The sequence below is a fragment of the Elephas maximus genome, chromosome 19 (assembly GCF_024166365.1).
Source record: "Elephas maximus indicus isolate mEleMax1 chromosome 19, mEleMax1 primary haplotype, whole genome shotgun sequence".
In the NCBI taxonomy this organism is placed as follows: domain Eukaryota; kingdom Metazoa; phylum Chordata; class Mammalia; order Proboscidea; family Elephantidae; genus Elephas; species Elephas maximus.
The window spans coordinates 13,155,624-13,171,337 of NC_064837.1; the positions used below are offsets into that span (position 1 = coordinate 13,155,624).

Consider the following 15,714-nt stretch of genomic DNA (forward strand, 5'->3'; position numbering starts at 1 on the left):
CTTCTCTGACACCAGACTAGGTTCTGGGCCTCCTAATCTCCGAGCTCTCACACTTAACAGAGTTTCCAATTACACACTTCTTTATTAGTCTTGGGTGGATGCCTGCCTCCCCCATGGGATTGTGAGCACCAAGAGGGCAGGAACTAGGGTTGGTTTTGCTCATCTGTATAACCCCAGTGCTTACCCCAGGTGCCCAGTAAATATTTGTTGAATAAATGAGAGATAGTCAAAGTAGTTTTTAGGTAGAGATTTAATGGGAGGTGTCAGTGCCATTGCCTAAGCTCTGGGGACAGCTGTGAGTCCAGATGTCCTGGCTTCTGCTGAGGGCCCGGTCCATGTCCAGCCTCTGGCCTTGGGCCCAAAGGTCATGCAGGCAAAAGGAGGAAGAAGAGGCCTGTCCTAGAGGGAGGTAGGACGGAAGTGGCATTAGGGTCAGCCAAAAGCTCCTCCCCACTTTTCCAGTTCTCCCGAACTAAATTTTCAGCCTCCTTCCTCCAACTGCCCCTGCATGCTACCTTTCTTGTGGCCTTTTCTTCTTCCCACTCAGAGGTTCCCTTTCCCTCAAAATGCTCCCCTTCCCACTTCCTCATCTCCCTTTAGCTGTTTCCAATGGTGTGCTAAAGACCTTGAACATCACCCTCTCTTACCTGGTACAGCCCCCAAGAAGAGGTACCCCTGAGTCTGGTCCCAGAGGTTGGAGAGAGGGTCAAGACCCAGGGGAGGCAGAGCAAGGACTTCTTCCTTCAGCCCCTGGCTCAGGACCACCCTGGACAAATCCATCTTCAGCTGAAGAGGGAGTCCTGAGACCAGAGGGAGATCCAGCCCTGGCCCAGGCCCAGAGGACAGGACCACCTTCTGCAGATCGTGGGGGAGAGTGAGGAAGGAAAGAATGAGCCATGCCCTCTCATCATGGCCCCACCCCAGCTGCCTTAATCACCCCTTGAGCCACATCCTCTACCTACTGGTCATTCCCACCACCTAAATCCCGCCTCAATTTTCCCCGGCTTCACCGTCCCTGGGTGGTGCAAACAGGTAATGCACTTGACTACTAACCAAACGGTTGGAAGTTCAAGTCTACCCAGAGGTACTCTGGAAGAAAGACCTGGCAATCTACATCTGGAAATTCAGTCATTGAAAACCTTCAGGATCACAGTTCTACCCTGAGACACAAGGGGGCGTCATGAGTCAGAATCAGCTAGATAGCAACTGATTCACGCTCTATAAAACCACGCTGACACCAAGTAAATACACAATCTAAGTAAAAGCTTTTTGCTTGCTCTGTGTAGCTGCAAGATGTTTACCTGCCCCCAGGGTGCCACCCTTAAGCCCTCCCGGTGTTGAAATTTGGAGGCCCAGTTTCCGCCCACTCCTCCCAGCTCCACTGAAGGCAGGCACAGTTCCCTCTTACTTGATCTTGGAAGTGGAGGCTGAGCCAAGGAGAGTTCGCTAGGGTCCCAAGAGCAAGGAGGCGACCAGCGCCTGCTGCCAGCTGGAGCCCCAGTTCCAGAGAGAAGGCCCAGGTTTCTGCATGAGGCTGGGGGATGTCTGCGGGGGAGAAAAGATCCTCCAGGCTGAGGCTTCATGGAGGGAGGGGGCTAGCAGTGGAGGGGGATGGGGGAAGGCAGACATGGAATTTGCCACGGAGGGGAAAATGCCCCTTACCTTGGAGGCTGAATTCTGCATGAGTCCCTGGAGGGAAGAATACCCCAGGTTGGGACTCCACAGCACAGTTTCTGGTGCTAGTGGGGGCAGAGGCTGAAATCTGGGCCCGCCGGTCCAGCCAGACATCCCGGCGCAGGCAGCCATCCAGGGCAGGGACCAGCTGGAGGAGGAGGGGAGGTGTGGGGATGTTGGAATCTGGGCATCTGAGCCCAGTCCCAGCCTCCCCATCTTGTTTCTTGCCCTCAGAGATGCAAGCATTTGTGTCTGCCCACCTAGCTCTCATCCCGTCCCCTCTTCTCAAAATGTGGATGAGGACCCCCACAGCCACCCACTGGGTGACACATTGCCGGCCTTGGCCACGGTTCCCACCCCTGTGACGCAGTTATCTTACCGGCAGCCGGAGGTTGGAGGAGGGGAAGAGAAGCCCCCCCAGCGCAATCTTCATGATGGGCTGGGGTTTTCTGGCCAGGGGCCCAGAGACCTGTCTCAGGTGCAGCACCTCCTCCCCATCCACCAGGAGCACCACCGAGTCCCCATCCATCTTCACTTCCACCTGCAGGAAGGGGGACGGAAGCAGAATCAGGGGACCGGCCCTACCACCTTCTTTCCAGGCAGCCTAGTGTTGTAGAAGGAATATGTTCTTTAAGAGTCAGCTGGCACCCTTGGCTCACTTACATGCAGACTGAGCCTCAGAGCTCCTATCTGAAAAATGGGGACAAGAGTTGCTACTTCACGGGGGCATCGTGCGGCTTAAGTTAGAAGTCAATGATAAAGGAATGCCTAATAACTCGGTTCCATTCTCCTTCGCTGGATCAGCTCAAGACACCACTCCCCTTAGGATAAGTACTGGCTTACCTGGTGCCACCTCCCGTCATCCAGCGGGGGCCCAGTGCCCACCGTAAGTTGGGCCCAGTGATTGTGCAATTGGATCTCAGGTCTGCCATCCCGAAGTCCCAGCATAAACCAGTCATCATTAGGGTTGGTATCCCCATAAAAAATCACTCCCTCTGGATCCCATGTTTGAAGTTCAAAGGAGGAGGAGGTTCTGGAAGGGCACAGAAGAAAGTATGGGTATGCACTTCAAGGGTAAATGTGGGGTTGGGGAGGTGGAGTTCAGAAAGAAAGAAAGAAGGACAGGGAGACAGGGAAAGAAGAGCTGATGGAGAAACAGCATAAGGTCGAAGGGTCGGAGGGTTGGGTCGGGGGTTGGGTTGACTCCATACTTTGTGATCTTGGTGACGTCAAAAGTCATCACGGTGACAGGTTCTTGTCCCAGACCACTGCAGAGGTGCAGGGCAGGAGAGTCCTGGGGCCTCTATCGGAAAGAGAAAATAAAAAAGCTGGAACAAGGACACATACAGACAGATAGAAGGGGAGGCCCTGCTACAGGGCCAGAGGAGGAGAGGAGAGAAGAGAAGAGGGCAGAGCTGAAGCACAGCTCAGGTAAACACAAGCAGAGGCTGCGAGCCCTATCCCACCCCTGTACCTGGGTGGGGACAGCCAGTCCCTGCTGAGTGTGAGGTAGCAGCAGTAGCAGCAGCGACAGCAGCTGATGCGGCAGCGCCAAGGCCTGTGCGCCTCTGCCCTCCATAGTCTGCTTTGTTCTCTGTGGCTCACACAATGCTAGGAAGAATGCGTAGGGACAGGCAGTTGTGCAAAGGAGTGGTGGAGGATTAAATGTTGCCCCGGGGGAAGGAGGGGGGCAGGAGATAGAGGCACTGACCCCATAGCCCCTTTGGGGACAGATGAGCGAGGAACAGAATTCCTCCACTATCCTCCCCCACTGTGGGGAAAGTTTATGAGCTGGGGGAAGACACCCCGCTACCCCTCCCCTCCTCTAGAACCTGACCAGGGCCCTCCAAGCCCTCTGGTCACCTGGGGAGGCTGTCTTCGTGGGCCTGAGGTCAGCAAACAGTCCTGCCCTGCTCCCCAAGTAACATCCATCAGGGCAAGAGTTGAGACATGGATTCCCAAACATTTAGCTGGGTGGCCTTGAGCAAGTCATGTGACCTTTGTGCTTCAGAGTCTTTGTCTGCAAAATGGGGAAAATAATTCGTTACTTTATGGGGTTACTGGGAATGAGGCTTGAGATAATACAGGCTCAGTGCCTAGTATCTGATCTGAGGGCCTCCCTCAGCGTTTTCCCAGGCCTCTGAGGCTTGCTTCACAGGAAAGTAGTTCTCTGTGTACAATTCAGTGGATACTTTGTTGCCCCTTCTCCCCACTCCCAATTATCTTTCCTTATCCATTTGTTGAGGAGCCCTGGTGGCACAGTGGTTAAACTCTTGGCTGCTAAAGGAATGGTGGGCAGTTCAAACCCACCAGCAGCTCCACAGAAGAAAGACGTAGCAGTCAGCTTCGGAAAAGATTACAGCCTTGGGAACTCTATGGGGCAGTTCTAGTCTCTCCTATAGGGTCACTATGAGTCGGAGTCCACTTGATGGCAACAGGTTTGATTTTTTTCTTTTTACATCTATCGGATTTGAACTGCTGACCTTTTGCTTAGCAGCTAGACTCTTAACCGCTGTGCTACCAGGGCTCCATCCATTTGTTACAAGGGCTAACAGTCTACTAGAAGTCTATTACTCCCTCTCTGACCCGTTTAAAAATGCAAACGGCCCCCAGGGAGGTCACACTTTGGTCTACACAAAAAGCTGAGGAAAAGGTTTTCGGGGCTAGGGTCCTAGAGTCCATCCCTGGCCTGGGAGGGTGGGGGAGTTAGAGGAAAGAGAAAAGCAGGTATCCACCGCTTACTTCAATTAAAGAAGGTTGGGGGGTTTTGTTTGGGGGACCTTGAGTTTATGTTCATGGTGGTGGGATATTCTGGAAAAGAATAGCTGTAATGGTTGGCACAACATGAAAAATGTCATCAGTATCATTGAATTGTAAATGTGGAAGTTGCACCGGTGACTGCTTAGGTGTGTATATCTTCATCACCAAAAAAAAAAAAAAAAAATTATTTTAAAAAAGATGGGGCAGAGGTGACTTTCGAGCCGTGGGGTGTCCCCAATGGAGGTTGGTACGCACAGACAGCGACAGCAAAAACATCTCGGTAGTCAGTCCAGCCTCGGTCACTGTCAGCGGACCGGGTCACAAGACCAGACCATCGGGGGCGGCGCCTGGGACGGGAGGAGCCCAGCCTGCGAGCTGATGGACAGGCGGGAGTGTGCCCGCAGGGGCAGAATTAGAGGCCGAGATGGCCGAGACCCACTCGCGGGGCCACGCCCTCCGCCCGCCGCCCCACTTTTCAGGGCGAGAAGGCCCCACTGCCCCGCCCACCCCCACCCCTTCCGGCTTTTGCAGGTTACGAGCTCGTCAGCGCTGTAAAGGGTCTCAGTTGCCCTTCGCTCAATCCCGTAGAACGGAAGTGGGGGTCTTGGACTTTGGTTCCGATCGCGGGGACCGGGATGGCTTCAGTGCGGATCCGAGAGGCCGAGGAGGGAGACTGTGGAGACATTTTGAGGATGATTCGGGTGAAAGCCGCAGGCGGAAGCCAGGGTCCCAGAGGGGGGCAGAGCAGCGCGGCTGGAGACGGGGTGGGAGGGGGAGGGGGGGAGAGGGGCGGCCTTGGGGTCCCGCTCGGGGATCAGCTGGGACCTGCTGCCTTCATCTAGCCTCTGTCCCCACGCCATAGGAACTGGCTGAGTACGAGAACCTCTCGCATCAGGTGAAGATCAGTGAAGAAGGTGGGGGCACAGCTGGGTACTCAAGGAGGTCGGGGAGAAAGTCGGGGCCGGTTCTCCGGGCAGCAGCTCCAGGGCGGTCAGCAGCCCCAGGGCGGTCAGCAGCCCCAGGGCGGTCAGCAGCCCCAGGGCGGTCAGCAGCCCCAGGGCGGTCAGCAACTCCAGGGCGGGCACACACTCAGTTCCTGTTTCTCTCTCGTCACAACTCCATTGCACAGACCTGAGAGCAGACGGTTTTAGAGAGAATCCTTTCTTTCACTGTATGGTGGTAGAGATTCTTCCAGCTAACGGTGAGCCACAAGGTAGGAGCACCTGACCCTCAGACCTCCACCTCTCCAGGCGCCTCAGAGGCATTTTCACCCACACTCCTGGAGGACTTACCCTTTTATCTTTCTCTCTCAGGGCCTCGTGTGGTGGGCTATGGGCTGTACTTCTTCACGTACAGCACGTGGAAGGGACGCAGTGTGTATCTGGAAGACATCTACGTGATTCCAGAATATCGGGGTACTGGGCAGAAGCAGTGGTGGGAGCAAAGCAACCCATGGACCCCACCATAATCCCCCTCCCCCTAATCCCAGCCTATGGCCTTTTCTGATCACTTCCAACTCAAACCACCACTCTTTTCACCTCTTTCTCCCCACAACAGGTCAGGGGATTGGTTCCAAAATAATCAAAAAGGTGGCTAAGGTGAGGAAGACACTGTGGGTCTGGCTAGGGTGGGGGTTGCAAGCTAGGCTCTGGAGCAGCAAGGGTGTATATGGGGCACCTGGATTAAAAGGGATGAGAAAACTTTTTCCTTTTTTTGACCCCAGAAAAGTGAATGATGTCTTCTCCCACAGGTGGCCCTGGATAATGGCTGTGCCCAGTTTCGCCTGTCAGTACTGGACACAAACAAGAGGGCCATGGAACTATACAAGGCTCTAGGAGCCCAAAATCTGACTGAAGTGGAAGGCTGGCTCTCCTTTTGCTTTGAAAGAGAGGCTATGAGGGCGTTGGCAGGAAATTGATGCCATCGCTTGGGAAGCTCTCTCTACTTGAGCTTCTCCTTTCCCGCCAGCTCAAGGAGTCCTCAGATATTATCTCCACAGTCAGCGACCTCCCTAGACGGAGGAGGGTTGGGGGTGAATATTCCTCAAGCACTCAAAGACCAGAATTGAGGGAGAGGCTTTTCCACCTTTTTGTTGAGAGTGAAAAATAAATGATAATTGCTGTGTCCTCTTGTGGTGTTGGCTAGAGGGGTTGATGAAATGGTAAGCATCAGCCACTTCAAGTCCTTTTCTGAGTGTTCTGACCAGTGACTGTTGCTCTTGGGGGGTGAGGCTGGACCCAACTTGACTTTCAACCTTAGTGGCTCAGAGTCTTGGCTCTGACCAGTTAAATGTAAGGAAAAGAAAAGCTGAATGGACTGAGCCTGGAGAGCCCCAGAGGGGCCTAGCTTGGCACATAAGCCTTATCTGTCATGCTTGAAACTCTACAAAGGCATCCAGTGTCTGAATCGAGTTGTGCCTGGATCCAGGACTAAGGCAGGCAGAGGACTAAATAGAACAGACTGCCACCTAGTGGTAGCATTTCAGGGGCACTGGGAAGGAGCCCTGGTGGCACAGTGGATAAGGTCTTGGCTGCTAATCAGAAGGTCCACAGTTCGAATCCACAGGCTGCTCCTTGGAAGCCCTTTGCGGCAGTTCTACTCAGTCCTATAGGGCCGCTGTGAGTCGGAATCAACTCAACAGCAATGGATTTGGTTTTTGAGTTTGGGAAGGAGCAATTACCACAACTTTAAAAATCAATAAAGACTTTCCCAGTGTCGCGAAGTCTTTATTTACAGTGTGACATGCCTCACAAAAAAATAGTTCGACAAAACCAGAACAAACTCTTAGGATCCATGAAGACAAAGAGAGAAACAGGTTCATTTTCTCCCAACTTTCATGATATTTTATTGTACAAGTAATGCAGGTTTGTTGTAGAAACATTAGAACATACACATAGAGTCCATAGCCTTACTTACATAATCACTATGAATGAACCCTTTGGTATTGATTCTTAAGATGTTTTATGTATATATATGTACATATATGTATATGGAGCCCTGGTGTTGCAGTGGTTAAGAACTCAGCTGCTAACCAAAAGATCGGCAGTTCAAATCACCAGCTGCTCCTTGGAAACCGGATGAGGCAGTTCTACTCTCTCCTGTAGGGTCTGTATGAGTAGGAACTGACTCGATGGCAACAGGTTTTATATATATCCCCCAAAAGCCATATACACAGACACACAAACACACACACTAAAACCCGCGAAAGCAGGAACCTGTGTAAGGCACAACTTGTCTGAGAAGAAAACTCAAATATTTTTCACTAAATGAGCAATGGAAAAGTGGTCAGATCGCACCCTGTCAAAGGCAGAAAACTTTGTGAGACCTGGAAGAACAAGGCACACCTGTCATGTTCCAGCTCAATCGCATCATATGCATGTGAAAGCTGGACAACGAATAAGGAAGACCGAAGAAAAGTTGACGCCTTTGAATTGTGGTGTTGGCGAAGAATATTGAATATACCATGGACTGCCAAAAGAACGAACAAATCTGTCTTGGAAGAAGTGCAGCCCGAATGCTCCTTAGAGGCAAGAATGGCGAGACTGCGTCTTACATACTTTAGACATGTTGTCAGAAGGGATCAGTCTCTGGAGAAGGACATCACGCTTGGCAGAGTACAGGGTCAGCGGAAAAGAGGAAGACCCTCAACGAGGCGGATCGACACAGCTCTGCAACAATGAGCTCAAGTATAACAAGGATTGTAAGGATGGCGCAGGACCGGGCAGTGTTTCGTTCTGTTGTGCATAAGGTAGCTATGAGTCAGAACCGACTCGACAGCACCTAACAACAACAACCTGTCGTGTTCCGGCTCTCACAGGTTCACTATATATATGTATATATACATATATATATGGCTTATGGGATCGGTTCTATTCTCACCTATAAGGTTGCTATGAATTGAAATCGACTCAACAGCAACGGGTTTGGTTTGGTTTTGGTTATGGGATCATACTCTTGCAGCCTGTTTAACGGTGTGTGAGAAACATCTGCCCATGCTGTTGAGTATATATGTCATTGTTTTTAATGGTGAAATACTGTTTCTTTCGTGGACTAACAATTGATTAAATAGTCATATCAGCGGGAAGAAAATTCGCACAGTGGAAGAGGACAGGCAGGTAACACAACGTGTGAATTGTAAGAAATAGAACCTATGCCGTAGATAAATCTCACAGACATTGTATTAAGCAAATGAAGCCAAACACAGAAGAGTCCTTGTCATGTGATTCCATTTACATGAAGTCTTGACCAGGAAAACTAAACTAGGGTGATATAAAATGGAATAGTGATTGCCCTGGGTGGGAAGAAGGGAGAATCAGCTGGAAGGGAACTTTCTGGGGTCGAAGGAAGTGGTCTATATCTTTAACCAGTAATCCATTTACTCTCTTCACAGAAAGAAAGAGAGTAATCCTCCAGGGAGAAGAATAAAAGGCAGGTGCCCAGTCTAATCTTGTCAACTAGACCTCTAGTAATTTGCTTAGAGTTTTTGCTAAGAAGAAGAGAACTTATCTCCGAAATGCCCTTAGCAGGATGCTTCTGTCTGAAGGATTAGTTACAATGAAAAGAACTCATGATTTATGGATTTATGAGACAAAGAATCCAGGAAAATGTCACATACACAACTCTCTGGGATATAAAATGGAGATGAGATATGTCATAATTGCTGTGTGAATGTTACCAGAGGTCACGTCTGATGTGGAAAGGCAGGATCTGGGGTCTACCCTTGATGTTCAGAACTCTTTGTTCCATCTGAACCTCTTGAGTGCCTGTGTCCTTGAAATTAGTGGTAAAGTTTGACACTGAGTAAGATCTCTGCACCTGATTTGACAATCCAATCCTGTATCTGACTTCAATCTTGATGAAGGTGATAGTTACATGAGTGCATAATCTGTCAAAATTGATCAAGCTGTATACAAGATTTCTGCCTTTTCATTGTATGAAATTATACCTCAATAAAGTACTATTAGAAAAAAACAAGAACCTGTGGAAGTCTAGATGCTAGAGAGCTGAAGGCCTACCTTAAAATTCAAATTAAAAATAAAAGCAAAGTGTCAACCAAACAGAACACATCAGAGGCCCAAATTCTTCCTGATGTTGCCAGTGTTTGACCCTTGATACCAATTTACTGCTGATGAGCCTTTAGGACCATCTTGATCGAGAGACAGACTGGTGAGCCCTTTTCCCCAGGCAGAAGCCAGAGGTACATTCAGTCTCACTCATGCCCTCAACTCATCCTAATCTGACAGGGATTGATATCTTCTAAACATGAATAATATATCTAGTGATGGGACTTTTTTAGTTTAAAATTTAATGCAGAGTAGACTTTCTGAAAGGATGCATGAAACAGAAGAGATAGAAGTTACCTCCGGTGACAGGAACTGGGTGGCCAGGGGACAGGGGAAGGAGGGAGATTACTTTTCCCAAATACCACTTTGGGCCTTCTGAATTTTGTGCCATGTCTATGTATTGTTTCTTCAAAATATGAATAAATAAAACTTTAAACACTAAGGCAGAAGATAAGGATATAAACTAGGAAACAGTATTTCCAAGATCTATATCTTGCCTCCACCTTGTTTTATCTTTGGTTTTCAGAGTTTACGCCTTATGTTAGTTCTCTCACCTTAGCCCCAGATTTTACCAGCTTTTCTCGGCGTCTTTGCACTCCAACATCTCCCTAGTCCACATCCTTAGGCTTCTGTCCACTGATCACTTCATTAGCCTCCTATAAGGGGATTCTATTTTTTTTTATTAGGTGTCAGGCATGATTGGTACGGGGTGATAAGGGTTTTGTCAATTGTAGGGAGAACAGAGGGGAGGTCTGGAAGGAGGCTTTTAATGCTTTTGAATTGTGGCATTGGTGAAGAATATTGAACATACCACGGGCTGCCAGAAGAACGAACAAGTCAGTCTTCGAGGAAGTACAGCCAGAGTGCTCCTTGGAAATGAGGATGCTGAGACTTCGTCCCACGAGCTTTGGACATGTTATCTATCAGAAGGAACCATTCCCTGGAGAAGGACGTCATGTGTGGTAAGGTAGAAGGTCAGCCAAAAAGAGGAAGATCTTCAATGCGATGGATTGACACAGTGGCTGCAACAACTGGCTCAACCATAGTAACCATTATGCGGATGGCGCAGGACGAGGCAGTATTTCATTCTGTTGTACACGGAGAAGCTATGAGTTGGAGCTGACGCCACAGCAACTAACAACAACAAAAAGAAAATGCAATTACAATTTCTCCATATCTCTCTACCCCCGTTTCCACTCTCACCTCTCTTGGAAAATTACCACGGCCTTCTAATGGATCTCCTAGCCTCCCATAACTCCCCCTTCCGTGTTGTTGTTTTTTTTTTTAGTTATAGATATGCATTATATTATTTAAGAGTCAAATAGTTCTACAAGGCTTGTATAAAAAAGCAGTACTCCCCCAACTCCTCTCACTCTTAAAAGACAATCACTTTCAATTAAGTTTTTTTTTTATGTTTTATTTTGTAGTTACCTCCATATATCAAACTCAAAGTATCGTGCAATAATGCTGTTTCTTGATGTTTCTGGTTTGGGTGTTAGCTATTGACTTCCCGTGGTTGAAAACGAGCTGCTGTTGTTGTTGTTAGGTGCTCTTGAGTCGATTCTGACTCATAGCAACCCCACATACCACAGAATGAAACACTGCCCGGTCCTGCGCCATGTTCACAACCGTTGTTATGCTTGAGCTCATTGTTGCAGCCGCTGTGTCAATCCATCTCATTGAGGGTCTTTCTCTTTTCTGCTGATGCTCTACTTTACCAAGCATGATGTCCTAGCTCTCTTTTAATGCCCCCATCACCTGAGCCCACCTCTTATTCTACAATAAAAACCTGTTGCCGTGGAGTCGATCCTGACTCTGTAGGGCAGAGTAGAACCACCACAGGGTTTCCAGGGCTGTAGATCTTTACAGAAGCATACTGCTACATCTTTCTCCCTCAGAGCAGCTGGTGGGTTTGAACCACCAACCTTTCAGTTAGCAGCCAAGAGCTTTAACCACTGTGCCACCAGGGCTCCTTATTCTACTGTACTTCCAGTAGTATTATGTCATAATTCCAATTGGATCTAATTGGATCTGTGTTTAGTGTTTACCTTATTATGATTATATACTCTTTATGGCTGAGCCATGTGGTAGATTATGCTTGTTTTTCTTGCACTATTTTTGTTTCTCCTGCAATTAATACTTGTCTTCTTTGTTTGCTTAGTTTTCTATGCACAGTATTCTAATTTGTCTGAAAATTCCCCCTCAATTGTGTTAATTTCTTTTCAGAATATACAGACACATAAGGAATTGTATCTATTTCATCTTGAAGACATCTCTCCCAAAGGCTTTAGACCTGCTTCAGTCCAGAGAGTTTGCTAGGCCTTCTGCACTGTTGGGATCGCTCTTTACTTCCATCCCGGAGATTCCCTTTGCCTGACTCTTACGTTGATCTCCTGTTTTCTGGAATCTATGTCTTCATCTTTCTTGGTGTATACTCTTCTTTTGATGGAGCTTCTTGAGAAAGGGTACCTGGGAGGTTAATTTCTTGGGAACTTATAAGTCTGAAAATGTCTTCATTCTACACTGTATGACAGTGTGGCTGGGTATAAAATACTAGAATTACTTACCCTCACAATTTTGAAGGCATTCCTCCATTGCCTTCTAGCTTCTGGTGTTGCTGTTAAAAAACCTGAAACCATTTTTATTCTGGATCCTTCGATTGAAGCCTGTTTTTATTTTCCTTGCCCACTCCACCACAGCTTTTAGGATCATCTCTTGTTCCCTAGCATTCTGAAATCTTACTTGAAATGTCTTAGTGTGGTCTCAGTGGGTCCTTTCAATCTGGAATCTAATGTCCTTCATTTATGGGAAATTGAGTTTGTTTATTTTTTTTAATGATTTTTCTCCCCTCCATTATCTATATTGTCTCTTTCTGAAACTTTTGTTATTCAGATGTTGAACCCCATACACTAGTCCTTTAATTTTCTTATATTTTCTCTCTCCTTCATTGTTTGCTTTACTTTCTGAGAAATTTCTTCTGTTTTATTTCTCAGCCCTTCTATAGATTTTTTTCACTTCTGCTTTTATATTTTTAATTTCTCAGGGCTCTTTTTTGCTCTCTGCATTTTAAGACACTCTGTTTTTGTTTCATGGATATACATTATTATCTTTCTGAGGATGTTTATGATAGTCTACATAGTCTCCTTGCATAGTCTACGTTTCTTCTAAGTTATTCTCCCTCTCTCTTTATTTATTTTGGCCTCTCATGTCTGGTAATCCTCAGTTGTCTGCTCGTATTTAAAATAGAACACTAAAGTACTGATTGGAAACTGTGTGTGTGTATAGACTGAAAAATTAATAGGGTCCATGTTGGAACTCTGAACTATACCAGTATTTAAAGGCTTGGCAAAAGAAGAGGTGCTTCTGAGAGCAACTGAGGAGGAACAGCAGAAACTAGGGTGATAGAAATGGTAAGAAGACTGTCATCAGTGATTCTGATAAGAAGCAGGAGGAGTTAGAGAAGTTAAATGGGGCAGATTATCAAGAGAAGAGTGCTGGCTGTCAGACTAAAGAGTTTGGGTTTGACTGTTAAGCAGTAAGGAGTGACTGAATTTTGTTATAGAAATTTCACAAGTGCCAACTTCCAAGCCTCTGGCACCAATGGTCCTCTCAGGTTTGACTTTTCCTCTATCTGCTCTAGTCTTTGTTCATTCAGGTAAAGGATGGGAGTGGGGAAAAAGGAGAGCAGCATTTCAGACAGGGGCCTGGCATGTGCAGAAGGCCTAGAGGGCAGTATGTAGTGCGTTTGAGGTACTGAAAAGAATCTGATGTGGCTGCAACAGACTTGGAGAGGAAGCATGGTTAAGATTGGCTTGAACTAGAGCTTGGAGGGCTTGAAATGTATTTAGAAGTCCGTGCTTTCTGAAAGCACTTTAATTTTCTCCTACAACTTTATGACTAATATGGTGATGATTCCCACATCTACCTCTCTAGTCCAGGTCTACCTGCAGGACATTGATTCCCTGTACAGGGTATACAATGGTGGGGACAAATAGACATAGAACCCAGTCTCTGATCTCATAGAGCTTACAGTGTGGTGGCTGAAGAAAGACGAGACTGAAATAATGCCCAAATTATTACATTACAACCATGACGAGTGCCATAAAGTAGTACAGGATGTTTCGACAGTGTAAAACAGGGGACCTAACCTAGTGTGGGCAATAGTGGAAGGCTAAGAAAATTATATTTAAGCTGGTATCTGAAAGAGAAATTTGTTGAAGGTAAGGGAACATCTCTACCTCGATGGCCCTCAGGTGCTCAAACTTAAGGAGTTCAAAGCCAAATTCATTAAACTCATCACCTTCTTCTCCAAACCAATGCCTCTGTGTTCTCTTTTCTGTGGTCGGCATCACTATTCAGCATGTAACCCAAGTTAGAAATCTGAGATTCGTCCTGTGTTCCTGCCACTTCTTCACTGACCACACCTTACTCCACCTTCCATCACCAATTCTTGTTGATTCTACCTCAAATCTAACAGGTTGTACCTAACAGCCTGTACCTCTGTTGCCCATAGCCCTAATCCAGGTAGGTCTTCTTCATCACTCTTACTGGCAACAGCTCCTTCCAGGTCTCAGGGCTTTCAGGACCACCTTTACACTTCAATTCATTCACCACAGTTGTAAAATGCAAATCTTATCATATAATGCTACTCAGGGGTGGACTACACAAGGTAAGCATGGTGTTGCTTTCCTTACCAGATCGTCTTTAGTGAACAATTTTACATTTTTTCGCCACATCAAAGAGTCTGCTTTTAGGTATGGCTGGCATCTGTCTCCCAACCCCACAGCACTTTGTACAGAATCAAAGCCTCTTTTTAAATTACAATCCCTGACAGGGGTGCATAACCCAGTAAGCAAGGTAAGCACGGGCTTACTTGTGCTTGCTTACTAATCTATAGTGAACAATCTCACATGAGATTCAAATGTGGAGAAACCCATGTGAGATTGTTCACTACAGATGATCTGGTCGGTAAGGTAAGCACCATGCTTACCTTGCTTATTGGATAATCGGCCCTGATGCTACCGCCTAAATTCTTTCAATGGCTACCATTATTGATAAAATAAAAGCTGTTCTCCTTAATCTGACTTACAAGTCCTTTACAGCATAGCTTCCTGCAGTTCCCTACTTCACGCCAAATGCTAGTTTAAGCTACTTGAAGGACAAGCTCTTTCTGCTCCTCTGCACATTGTATTCTTTATTCTGTCAAGAATACCCTTAACACACTTTTCCTCTAGCAAACTCCTACTCATGCCTCGAATCTCAATTTGCATCACCTCCTCTGTGTGGTCTGCCCTGACAACTCTTAAGAACAACTGACCATTGTCTCCTGGGGCTTCCCTCTATACCTAGTCCTCATCTCTATCACATCTTCAATCACATTCTGTGCATTTGTTTAAATATTTGTCTGCAGCGCAGTGAATTACTTAATATGGCCCTTCTAGCCACAGTCCGAAGGAGCCCTGGTGGTGCCGTGGTTAAAGCACAAGGCTGCTAAAAGTTGGCAGTTTGAACCCGCCAGTCACTCCACAAGAGAAAGATGTAGCAATCTGTTTCTGGAAAGATTTATGGCCTTGGAAACCCTATGGGGAAGTTCTACTCTGTCCTACAGGGTCACTATTGATAAGAATCAGTTTGAGGAGCCATAGTCTTTGTAACTCTCACCAAATTACTGGGTGAGGACAAATGAGGTGCTTGTGGCCCACCAAGGGGATTGGATAGCTTGCTAATAACTAAGTCAGGTGCATGGCACCCTTGTGGTGGGTGGGGCCATGCAAATAAGGTGTATGGAAACCTAACAAGGGGATTGGTCAGTTTTGCCAGGCTTAAAATGAGCCATCCCAGAGGTGGGAAGGAAGCATCTCACCACCACCAAGAAAGAAGAGCCAGGAGTAGAGTGTGTTCTTTGGACCTGGGACCGCTGCACTGAGAACCTCCTAGATCCAGGAGACAGAGATAGAGAGCTGTAACGGGAGCCCTGGTGGCACAGTGGTTAAAATGCTCAGCTGCTAAGGGAAAGGTCAGTGGTTTGAACCCACCAGCTGTTTTGCGGGAGAAAGATGTGGCAGTTTGCTTTGGTAAAGATCTACAGCCTTGGATATCCCTTGGGGCTCGCTATGAGTCAGAATTGACTCACTGGCAATTTTTTATCTTTTGTAATTTTTGCAGAAGCCGTTCGCCAGGCTGTTTCTTCCGTGGTACTGCTGGGTGGGCTTGAATC

At 47.2% G+C, this 15,714-nt stretch overlaps 2 protein-coding genes across 5 annotated transcripts; one reads left to right on the forward strand and one right to left on the reverse strand.

Annotated features, from left to right (window-relative positions):
* Nucleotides 1–250: 250 nt before the first annotated feature.
* Nucleotides 251–2,929, reverse strand: SHBG (sex hormone binding globulin). 4 transcript variants are annotated; one of them, XM_049858790.1, is made up of 7 exons: nt 2,886–2,929; nt 2,518–2,707; nt 2,054–2,215; nt 1,663–1,762; nt 1,409–1,545; nt 648–855; nt 251–399 (listed from the first exon to the last, which is right to left on the reverse strand). In XM_049858790.1, exons 1-7 carry the CDS (start codon nt 2,912–2,914, stop codon nt 251–253), a joined length of 975 nt encoding a protein of 324 aa, XP_049714747.1. In that variant the 5' UTR covers nt 2,915–2,929. The 4 variants fall into 4 exon arrangements, with proteins under 4 accessions (XP_049714747.1, XP_049714746.1, XP_049714745.1 ...); XM_049858789.1 differs by having other exon boundaries at nt 1,663–1,822; XM_049858788.1 differs by lacking the exon at nt 2,886–2,929 and having other exon boundaries at nt 1,663–1,822; nt 2,054–2,161; nt 2,556–2,654.
* A 1,891-nt stretch (nt 2,930–4,820) lies between these two features.
* Nucleotides 4,821–6,558, forward strand: SAT2 (spermidine/spermine N1-acetyltransferase family member 2). The gene is made up of 6 exons (XM_049858793.1): nt 4,821–5,135; nt 5,297–5,348; nt 5,564–5,647; nt 5,748–5,849; nt 5,992–6,032; nt 6,185–6,558. The coding sequence occupies exons 1-6, from the start codon at nt 5,070–5,072 to the stop codon at nt 6,350–6,352; spliced, it is 513 nt and encodes a 170-aa protein (XP_049714750.1). The 5' UTR covers nt 4,821–5,069; the 3' UTR covers nt 6,353–6,558.
* The last annotated feature ends 9,156 nt before the right edge of the window (nt 6,559–15,714 follow it).